Source organism: Triticum aestivum, chromosome 6B (genome assembly GCF_018294505.1).
Source record: "Triticum aestivum cultivar Chinese Spring chromosome 6B, IWGSC CS RefSeq v2.1, whole genome shotgun sequence".
NCBI classification, from domain to species: Eukaryota; Viridiplantae; Streptophyta; class Magnoliopsida; order Poales; family Poaceae; genus Triticum; species Triticum aestivum.
The window spans coordinates 188,847,802-188,859,339 of record NC_057810.1 but is presented as its reverse complement, the minus strand read 5'-3'; the positions used below and the strand labels follow the sequence as shown (position 1 = coordinate 188,859,339).

At 46.7% G+C, this 11,538-nt stretch overlaps 1 protein-coding gene across 11 annotated transcripts; it reads left to right on the top strand.

Annotated features, from left to right (window-relative positions):
* Positions 1-4,595: 4,595 nt before the first annotated feature.
* LOC123136507 (uncharacterized) lies at positions 4,596-9,678 on the top strand. 11 transcript variants are annotated; one of them, XR_006467040.1, is made up of 11 exons: positions 4,596-4,839; positions 4,955-5,047; positions 5,799-5,954; positions 6,202-6,279; positions 6,801-6,877; positions 6,967-7,192; positions 7,305-7,489; positions 7,884-8,073; positions 8,160-8,258; positions 8,364-8,434; positions 9,139-9,678. XR_006467040.1 is itself a non-coding variant. In XM_044555898.1 (9 exons), exons 1-6 carry the CDS (start codon positions 4,837-4,839, stop codon positions 7,334-7,336), a joined length of 588 nt encoding a protein of 195 aa, XP_044411833.1. In that variant the 5' UTR covers positions 4,596-4,836; the 3' UTR covers positions 7,337-7,489; positions 7,884-8,073; positions 8,160-8,258; positions 8,364-9,678. The 11 variants fall into 11 exon arrangements, 7 of the variants coding, with proteins under 7 accessions (XP_044411833.1, XP_044411835.1, XP_044411831.1 ...); XR_006467039.1 differs by having other exon boundaries at positions 5,850-5,954; positions 8,364-9,678; XR_006467038.1 differs by having other exon boundaries at positions 8,364-9,678.
* The last annotated feature ends 1,860 nt before the right edge of the window (positions 9,679-11,538 follow it).

Below are 11,538 nucleotides of genomic sequence, written 5' to 3'. Positions count from 1 at the left end.
AAATCCTACGCTCACGCAAGATCTATCTAGGAGATGCATAACAATGAGAGGGGGAGAGTGTGTCTACGTACCCTCGTAGACCGAAAGAGGAAGCGTTTGATAACACAGTTAATGTAATCGAACTTCTTCTAGCTCCGACCGATCAAGTACCGAATGTACGGCACCTCCGAATTCCGCACACGTTCAGCTCGATGACGTCCCTCACCCACTTGATCCAGCAAAGGTGTCGAGGAAGTAGATGAGTTCCGTCAGCACGACGGCGTGGTGACGGTAATGGTGATGTGATCCGCACAGGGCTTCGCCTAAGCACAGTGAGAATATGACCAGGGGTGTAAACTGTGGAGGGGGGCACCGCACACGGCTAACAGTTGATGTTCTGTGTTCTAGGTGCCCCCACGTATATATAGGTGGGAGGGGGAGGGGAGCATCAAGGGTGTGCCCCAAGTAGGAGGAATCCTACTTGGGGTCCTCCCCAATTCAGCCCCCCCCCTTCCATATTTGCCGGAGGGGAAAAAAGGAAGAGGAAGGAGAGAAGGAAAGGGGGGAAACCCCTCTTTCCCATCCCCACTCGGCCTCCTTCCATGGGGGGGGCGCCACCCCTTGTGGACTGGTGTGCTCCCTTCTTATGGGCCATATGACCCATATCTTTCCCCCGGGGGTTCCGGTAACCCTTCTGGTACTCCGATATGTACCTGGTACACTCCGGAACACTTCCGGTGTCTAAATACTATCATCCTATATATGAATCTTTACCTCTCGACCATTTTGAGACCCCTCGTCATGTCCGTGATCTCATCCGGGGCTCCCAACAACATTCGGTCACCAAATCGCATAACTCATATAATATAATATTGTCATCGAACGTTAAGCATGCGGATCCTACGGGTTCGAGAACTATGTAGACATGACCGAGACACCTATCCGGTCAATAACCAATAGTGGAACATGGATGCTCATGTTGGATCCTACATATTCTACGAAGATCTTTATCGGTCGAACTGTTATGACAACATACGTTATTCCCTTTGTCCATCAGTATGTTAGCTGCCCGAGATTCGATCGTCGGTACCTTCATACCTAGTTCAATCTCATTACTGGCAAGTCACTTTGCTCGTTCCGTAATGCATCGTCCTGCAACTAACTCATTAGTCACTTTTCTTGCAAGGCTTCTTATGATGTGCATTACCGAGAGGGCTCAGAGATACCTCTCCGATACTCGGAGTGACAAATCCTAATCTCGATCTATGCCAACCCAACAAACACCTTTGGAGATACCTGTAGAACATCTTTATAATCACCCAATTACGTTGTGACGTTTGATAGCACACAAGGCATTCCTCCAGTATCCGGGAGTTCCATAATCTCATAGTCGAAGTAATATGTATTTGAGATGAAGAAAGCAATAGCAGTAAAACTGAACGATCAATATGCTATGCTAATGGATGGGTATTGTCCATCACATCATTCTCATAATGATTTGATCCCATTCATCAAATGACAACATATGTCTATGGTTAGGAAACTTAACCATCTTTGATTAACGAGCTAGTCTAGTAGAGGCTCACTAGGGACACAGTGTTTTGTCTATGTATCCACACATATATCCAGTTTCCGGTTAATACAATTCTAGCATGAATAATAACATTTATCATGATATAAGGAAATATAAAATAACAACTTTATTATTGCCGCTAGGGCATATTTCCTTCACGTCAACCCGCTTCATCAGCCGCCACCCTGCACTCTCTCTTCTTCATTACCATGTCGGTGTGGTTGCATCCTCCCCGTGTACCTTTATCTGGTGAGACCAAAGAGGATTGCATCTCCAGAGAGAGAGAGAGAGAGATCTGGGAGAGGTCGCGTGACTTCTCCGACTGGGCTGAGGGCGGCATGCGTTATATGGTTGAATCATACATCGAGTGAAGTCGCCTCCCCTCCACCCTGGAGTACTTTGATCACATCTCGACGTTCACGTATGTGGAAATGGAATCCGTGCTCACGTCGGCCTCTACCCCGCACCCTCTCTTCTCCATTACCATGTCGGTGTGGCCACATCCTCCCCATCATGGTGTGTCCACATCCTCCCCATGAACCTTTCTCTGCTGAGACCAAAGAGGACCGTGCTGGGAGACACACACACAGACACAGAGAGAGAGAGAGATAGAGAGGGGGAGAGAGAGAGAGAGAGATGAGAGAGAGGAGAGGAGAGGGCGAGGGACTTCTCCAACTTGGATGAGGGCGACGCGTGTAGTAAGGTTGAATCAGCCATCAGCCGCACTCACCTCCCCTCGGACCTAGAGTACTTTGAACGCATCTCTACATCCACCTACGTAGAAATGAAATCCACATTCACGTCGGCCTTAAAAAATGTGGAAGTCTGCCGCATCGAGAACACACATGCATGCGGCAGCTGAAGCGTCACCTGTGTATAAGGTCACTTCCAAGAGGAGGAAGAGCATTTAAGTTCAGTTAGCAGAGAATTGTAGTTTTAAGGTTGTTCAAATACTGGTTGTAATAATTCTTCTTGAAAACCATTTTCGTAAATCTATGTTACTAAATTCTGGCTTTGAAAAACTTTCATTGTTGAGGTGGGGAAGGAAGATGTTTTTAGTTACCAACTAGCTAATTGCTTGTGCATTGCAACGGAGGCATACATATTCTATTAGTTTGACATCATTGTGTAAGTTCAATCACGTCCGACATAAATCTCACACCCATTATATTGTAGATTGGGCACTACTAAGCGTCAGCGCGCCGGCCAAAAAATTTGGCGAGTCAGCCTCCAACCGCTCGATTAGTCGCGTCCCACCGTTGGATATGGATCCCATCGCGTCGTCTTCTTCCTTACTCCTCATCTTCTTCCTTCCCCCACGCCGGCGGCCGGCGGCCACGTACGACGCCACGCTCACCAGTCACCTTGGCGCCGCCTTGCTCGTCATCGGCCCCGTCCTTGCCGGTCACCCGGCGTTGTCGCGGTCGGCCGCCATCACCGCTGCATCTCCCCACCATCCCCTGCTCTTTCTACTCCTCACCACCGCATCTCCTCCTGTCCTGAACACCCTTGTCCCCGTCATCAATCTCCCTTGTCGTTTGACCCCCTGGCAGCACCCACCATCAACGGGTCCGGGGTCAGCCATGGCTGCTTGCAACCCCATCCATTGACAGTGGCAGCTCCGCCATCGCCAACTCTTGCCGTTGTAGCAAAAAATCTCATAGGATGTAACTTCTATGATTGCCGATGCCAGCAAAAATAGCGCTGGTTCCAGCAAATCATATAAACAGTGGTAGCAAAATTGCAAAAATTGTGTTCTGTTTCGGCAACCAAAAATTCGGGTGGTAGCAAAAAATGAAGCTGGTTCCAGCAAAATAGAACGCTGGTGGAAGCAAAAATTACAAAATTTGCAGTTGCTCCAAATTCCAAACAAACCCAAAACACCGGTGGGAGCAAATAATGATGATGGTTCCAGCAAACTAAAATATGATGGTAGCAAAAAAGAAAATTGAATTGTTGGTTCCATCAAACCAAAACGTTGGTAGTAGCACAATTGAGTGTTGGCCCCAACATCTCGCAACGCGGTTGTAGCACTCGTCGTTGCGTAGTCGCTCGTCGTCTCGTGCCGCTTGTAGCTCCTTCGTCTGCCGCATGTAGCTCCTTCGCCCGTCGGTTGCAGCTCCCGGCGTGGCTGGTTGCAGCTCCTCCGTCCTTCAGCTGCAGCTCCGATCCCAATGTGGCCGATTGCAGCTCCAGGTGTGGCCGGTGGAGCTGCTCCACCGTCCGCCGTCCGTGGTCGATCCCTGGGCAAGAGGGGTCATGGGAAGGGAGGAAGTGGAGGCTGACTCATGGAGATACAAGGAAAAAAGAAGGAATAGGCTCGTCGGAGAGGGGGAAAGAGTAGCAAAGGGGATTCGTCGGGGTGGTGGCTCGCCGGAGCTAGGATACGGCGGTGCAAGCGAGAGGGGAGGAGGTGAGGCGGGTAAGGCACGAGCGAGATGACAAGACCTCTGTTGATGGGTGGTGCTGGGGATAAGAACGTGATGTGGTGCGTATGGGATAATGGATGGGGACGCGTGGTGTGCATGCGGTTGTTATGCGTGTGCACGAGAAGAGCGGCAGGACCGGCCGAAAGTTCGGCCGGCCTGCCGGCTCCAAACGTTTTCCTTGTAGATTTTGGTAAGATTTGATTCGACTCGAGTATAGGTAGGGAAATGCATTGATATTTTTTTTATTTAGTGAAGATTTTGATAAGATTTGATATGATTGAGTTAATGCATGATGAGAGAGAGAGGAGATCGATTAGAGGAAGAGTTGGATGTACGATCCACAACCCCTTTAACAATAGAGCTAAACGGGTCTTATGTGACAATCCATTTTAAGGGTTGCATTTATATTGATTCTAATTTTATGCGTTATCTCGACATCCTCCAAATGCATATCGAGCATTAAACCCAATAAGAGTCGCGCAAGGAGCGCTCCCTCGACATGTCCACGTCATCACACCCGTACTGTGCATGACAGCCAATGGCGAGAGAGCTTTGTCCTGGCCAATTGGATGTGCGAGAGGGTGAAGAAAACGCGTGCGAAGGAAAGAAAGAAAACGCCCGCACGCCTCGCACACACGGCCCCAGCCGTCCCTCAATTCCCTTATCCTCCTTGCCCTCGTTTTCTCCTCCCTGGCTAGGTTATCACCGCCGCCACCTTCGGCACCATCCCAGCTCGCAGCCTCGGTCGATTTGCTCTGCGTCTCCAATCGTCCAAAGATCCCAACCCTATCATCATCTCCTACCACGAGCTCGGCGACGAGATCGGACACGGCAAGTTCGGCTCCGTTCGGATCTATGGTAGGAAGACCTGTGAAATCCAACTCGTCGTTAGGCCTTCTCTGTCGCCTTCTCTCTGGTGGTCTTGGTTGTCGACCATGGGTATCTTATTTTTGTGCTCGTACTGCCGTTCAAGAGGTTCGTGCTGATCGGGCGGGTGGCCCTGGTGAACTACAGCAAGGACTACGGCCGCCTCGTCGTCATCGTCGACGTTGTTGACCAGAACAGGGTGAGTTTGATCCCCTTCCCTGCTTCCTCCTGTCATTCTCGATCTGCTGCAGCGGAGGAGCCTTTATGGACGTAGTGATTGAGATCGTGCTCATGTTTAGTTTAGAATTTTCTTCTCTGCGTGTCCCTCCCTTGGCTGTAGATTTGAGCTGTTCAAGGTGTGGACTTCTGTATAGTTCCAAGTAGAATTGTAGCTGCACGGATATCATATTGTTGATGCGATTTTTTGATAGTTTTTGTTAGCTTTTACTGTAACTCGGTAACTTTGTTTTGCTTTGTTGCTAATAACTTGGTTGTGATTCGCCTCCTAAAGTCCCTTAACTTCGATTGCATATATAACTAGCCTTTACAACTTGTACGAATTTGGAAGTGATTGTTGATTTTACATGCCATTTGAAGTTTACACTTGCCAAGTAATATTGCATACTCTTGTCAGCGCAGTTATTCTGCCAGAACTTGTTTAATTTTTGTATTGACTCATCTCTAACATGTGGCCCTTTATCCACCCTGGCAATGTTTTTATTTGTATATTTTTAGCTCACCTAATCAGCCCCTAACGTGCCTTGCGGCCTTGCCTAAATGTGTGAGTGACTACTGAAAATAAACAGCCAGAGTGCTATTGCTCAAATATATGCAATGTGTTTTGCCATTTGATATTTATTACTGATTTCCTTGTGAAATAAATAACTCCAGTATTCATTTCATCTTCCATGAGTTGTGATGCCTTCATCTCTTTATGCTTCTCATGATAGCTGCATTGCTCTGTTTACACTTATACCACTGCTTATTGGTATATCCCCAAGAACGTCGAGGACACGGTCCACCGCGAGGTCGAGATTGTGCAACACCTCTCGGGCCACCCTGCCGTCGTCACGCTGAAGGCCGTCTGCGGCGGCTGCAAATCGAAGGTGATTGTGCGGCGGCTCTCTCTCCTTCCAATTCTCTCTCTACCACTGGAGCAAAAGTTGCGGAGATCTTGGCGGCGTTGGCAGTCGCAGCTGGGCGTGGTGTGGAGCGGGCATGCGTCTGTGCTGCGCGTGCTGCCGGTGGCGTGCGTGTGTGCTAGCTGTCGTGGTGTGCGCATGTTGTGCTTGCTCTAGTGTGCATGGTTGAATGGTGGTGTGTGCTGATCTTTCGATTGCTTTTTCCCTGCAGCAGCTGAAAGGGGCAAGGCGATTGGGACTCAGGGACTACATATCCCTCCTCTCCTTTATTTTCTGTCCAAAATATAAGGTAATTTGTTTATTAAATCCCATACTCCCTCCGTCCGGGTTTATTAGGCCTCTCAGCATCACAAACATGTCCCCTTTTATAAGGCCCCACATTGGAAAGGTGCATGCATGCAACCATTTCATTGGTTGTATTGAAAGCTATTGTTGTTGGTGCCATGGCTGAAAAGTTAATACGCTTCATGTGTGCTTTTTCATTGGCTGCATGCATGTGAGAGAGTGCATTGGGAGTGGAATGAAATAATTAATGTGAGCAAATTACTATGTGTCTTGGTCTAAGAGAAGTTGTCTTTAGGCCTAATAAACCCGGACGGAGGGAGTATTTGCTAAATTCTAAAGCCTCTAAACATTTCTTGGTCTTATGTGCCTGTTAGATTTTACTGAAGACCTTGTTGTCTTTGTGCTTTACCAGTGTGATGAAGTTCAGCACTATGGCTGCCATTATGTGTTATGTAATGGTCTAGTGGGCAGGAGTTATGTTTGATATAGTTATCATTTCTATGGTTAAAGCTGGTCATTTTGTAGGAAGACGTATGGGTTCTCGTCAAATGCAAGTTGTACTACTGTGAAAAAGTGTACTAATTTTTACAGTGCATTAACTTGTAAGTAATGTCATTTGGTAACCACAACATCATGTAGTGCTTAGTCCTGTCTTGAGAAATTTCATACCATTGTTCTTTCGGGCATCTAGGATCATGGGATTCTCCATGATGGCAACAAAGAGACAGCATGGGGTGGAGATGCAGGTCATCAGTACACTGAAGGCGCTGCGTTCTGTCGGGGTGTTGGGTTCGATGCAGAGCATCGGAGACGTTGCCATTGTCCTTGCACGACTCATCAGATCCAACCTCGAGCCCGCGCCAGCTGTGTACAGAGCCCTCGCTACGGTGCTCAGCCTCTGCAACTGCAACTCAATGGTGAGTCCATCATCCATTCATTGCTCTCTGACTCGTACACATTTGAATTTGTTCTCGTTTTTCAGCCTTGCATGAAGCTGCCAGCTATTGACGCCCTCTCTTAATTACCCAGTTCTGAATGGAGTCAGTTGGGGTCGTCTATAAATTTGCTTGTGATGTGCTTGCAAACCAAGACTTTGTTGAGGCTTTTCTGCGGGGTCAGGGGAGACCCAGTGATCAAGCGGCAGCGGCCTACAGCCTGGGAGACCTGCACAAGGGAGCCGCCAAGATCTCCAACGACATCCTCGACTCTGTCGGGTGAGATTGATTCTTTTGCTCTTTCATTCTCCACTCTGTCATGTTCTAGACTAAATAGATTGGATTTATTGGTATATTAGCTTATAAGCATCGGCATTGTTGTGATGTTGATGAAGATTTCAGTCTGTACTCTGTAGTAACCAGTTCTTGCCTCTTGATAGTTTCTTTTCGCAAAGACAATGGTATTTTCTCCAAACTTTTGAACATTTGGCAGAATAAAGTGATTGCATACTGGTGTTTCTTTGCTGCATGTGGCTAATTACTAGGATAATTTGCTAGAATCTCCTTGAGCAAAGATGAATTTAGGCATCTACGAAACAAAAACTGATTTTTGCATCATTTCACGCATTGATTTTTTGCTTCTTGATATGTTTGTTGGAATGTGCAAGAACAGGGTTTCAGTATATGCAACAACAGAAAATTCGATAACAGTATACGCGACAAATGGTGCTATTTGCTTTCGCTGCAATCTCCTCATACTTACCAGGGTTGAGTGCCCAACATTCCCGAAGATGGCACCCGAGACGTGTCCGCAGCCAGAACCAGCGAAGTTGTCGTATGAGATTCAGATCTCTCTTGGAACAGTATGTGCAGAGCTGAACCATCATGTTTCTGTTGTTGTTGTTGGTCCAGTTTTTTTACATCTTAGTCTTATGTTTACTTCTCTTAGATGATCTTGGAGAGCAAAGCACAGAGAAGGAATCCCATGATATGCTCTCTTATTCTTTTAATCGGGGCATCAACATACTGGACACCGCAGAAATTGCCGGTACACATTCCTTCCTTCCCTTCGACCACCGTCTTATTTTCTGAAGTTGATCCCAGTTTTAATTGAAATACTCCACTTCTATTGGTTGTTACTACTGAATGCAAGCCAAGAAGGAGACTCAAGGGAGGACTGATCTGTATGTAGGCAGGTGGATGAAATACAAGCCACGAGATAAAGTACCCTAAACCGGCCTTATAATTTATTTGCAGTTTGCTAATCCATTTGGAGTTCCCCGATTTCCACTTCAGATAGCATGCTTCTGAATCCATTTGTTGTTCCCTGCTCACTATGTTTCCGACTAGATAACTTTAGCCACCAAAATTTCTGGTTATTCAGACCACAATTTTCATCGGTACAATGCAGAAAGGTGTGTGTTGATGGTCCCATTATAAAGGAAAGTGTCAAAAAGAGCCTTTCATGCTTATCTAAAGACTACACTGATATTCTTCACATAAACTGGGTAGTGTTTATTTCAAAGATTATTTTTGCTCAGAATAATTTTCACATCTTGTTCCAGATTGATTCATACACAATCATATTTCACATTTTGCATTTCCTTACTGAACTTGAAAATTGTAAATCTGAGTTCTCTTTTCCATCCTCTGTGAGTCCTTTTGTCGTCACTGTTTTCAGCACACATTCTTAGTATGGATCTATTTTTCCGAAGGATTTAGTGCATGTATTTTGCACACTCTTTAAAAACCATGTGCATTTTCGTTGTAATAATAGACTAGATTTATTCTAGATTATAAACATATGATTGTTGTGTTCATAAACGCACATTTGAATAATTCACGAGTATATGCATAAGACAGCCGAAGATAGCAGACAGGTAACCATAAACCAGTATATAATTCCATGTTTGTCTCTTCTAATCTAGGCACAATATATCGGTGTTTCCAATGAAACCCCGTACGGAGTAATGCAGTTTGTACATGCTGCAAAGCTTGATGGACTTCCAAAGATTATGAGCATCTAGAATGGTTATAGTCAACTTGTGAGATGCATCTTCGAAGGTGAAACAGAGATGTCAGCCATAATTTATTCATTTTCATTCAATGGAACTCCATGCCATCCCTGTTGTTCTGAAACTTATTTGCAGACATGTAATTTAGAGAAAGAAGGAGGAAAGAACTCCTCGGTTGTAGTTCAGATCATCGGCCTGCTGTGATCTCTTTCATAATTAAATTTTTAGTCGAATAGTCTTGGCTTCTTATTAGGTCTTTGGAGTTATGTTCAGTGGTTATCATTCATTCATCATCATCATGCGATGATTTCATTTTGTGGATGCTTGAGTTTAGAAAATTTAGGCTCTGCAGTCCATCATCTCTATATTTATAAGTCTTTGTAGGATGTAAGACTGCTACTCTATGTTCATATAAGCTTACCTATTAATAATATTTCCGATTTATTTTATAAATGTATATTGCAAGTAATCTATTTGTGTTGGTCATGTAAGCCACATGAGTTGACCGACAGTTTCATGTATATGTTCTACTCATAGCACCAAAAAGTGAATGAAAAGTGCGGTCACCTACCTGCCACCGCACATGCATGCCTCAAGCGGCGCCACCCGGTGGCGCCGCAACCACTAGTTCATATGCATTACGACTGCACGACTCTGCCAGAGTTGTTCCGTTTGAGTTGCTCTGAGCTGGTTAAACCTAACAAAACCAAAAACCAGTTCCGGTAACGAACAACGGATAGCAGGCACATGTGCCTGCGCACATGGTACCGGAGCTCGATCTTGTTGAGTAAATAGGCAATTTCTCGATTAAATTAATCCATGAGTAAATCACTAGCATGGCATTGACTAAGTTGATGACGTACTGACTTTGATCTAAACATGCACGTACTAAGCAAACAGTAGACAAATCTACACATACTGCTACTACTGCTAATATGAAATTAATCAGGAGCGGGATAAACGAGTTATACCCTCCAGTAGGCCATGCAGAGGCCGCGGCTTTGGTGGCAGCAGCGGCGTCCTCGGCGGCCTTCTTGTCGGCTTCAGCTTTCTCGGCGGCGGCACGGTCGGGGTCGGTGGACATGGTGATGATGAAGGCGATGCGGACGTAGAGGAAGTAGACGATCGGAAGCGAGCAGTCGTGTAATCGCTGCCCAAAAACCTATTCGCCCCTCACCCCGTATAGGAACCAGAAGGGTGTGGTTTCGGAGACCTGCTCTCCCGTCGACCGTGTACGCGGCGGACGGGATGGAGTCACCGGCGGTAGCAGCAGCAAAGGAACGACGGTGGGCGTGCGCGTGAGCAGATGTGATCTGTTCGTGGCGGCTAGGGTTAGGAGACACAACACACTTATATAGACGCAGTCGCGTGGAGAGACGTGGGCTTGACCCACATCCGAGTCCGTGACAGCCCACGATCCGACGTCTCGGATCGTGGCCCTGCTGTCAGAACATCTCCGTTGGCAAAAATGAGCGCATAGGTGTGAGCTCGGCTCGGCTCATTCCCGCAACCCGCGTCGCGTCGTGACGTGACGTGACGTGACGTGACGTGATGAGGCGGGCGGCAGAGGAGGAGCGCGCGAGGGCCTCTTCTCTTCTCAAGCTCCAATAGCATGTAGAAGAGCCACCCTTATAAACCACTCCAACTTTCCTTCCACTAGCATGGTGGGACTAAACTTCCCACCACCTTGTCATGCCACCTACATGGGCCCTTAGAGATCAAATATGAAATTGTTATATGGGCTCTAGGCCCATCTCACATTTCAACAACCCCCCACCAGATCTCAGGGGCCCACTTTGTCCTTTGTTCCAAACGTTGTTTTGATATACTAGCGTTTCAGTGAAAATCTGTTAAGGTTGAGCTTCACCTAGAGCAAGTAGCTACACTCCTTCACAACTGAACAATGGACTATGCCTTGAATTGTCAGTTTGGCGTAAAGAAGTTTCACCACATGTCTTACTAGTACTGGGCTGCCGAAGGCTGACCCTCGGGTGGAGCATATAAGTCACACTCCTAGCCTATTCATGAGCTTGCTAGAGATCACCCCAATCTCATAGACTGTGACTAGCAGTCGGGCTCACATAGGTGTGTTCCTCCAAAGATCGCTCTGTAGGATAGCATCCTGCTTATACATATAAGCCTTGGAACACATTAAGACAATAGTCATCCTTCCATATAGTTTCCGAGAGTATTGCATCTCCAACGGAGTGGGTTAGTAAAGTTACTCTCCTCAGTTCACCACTAGCTTGTTTCCCAGGTCCTACTTCACGGGATCTCCGATCACATAGGTTGGGTTACCACCATGGCAACTCA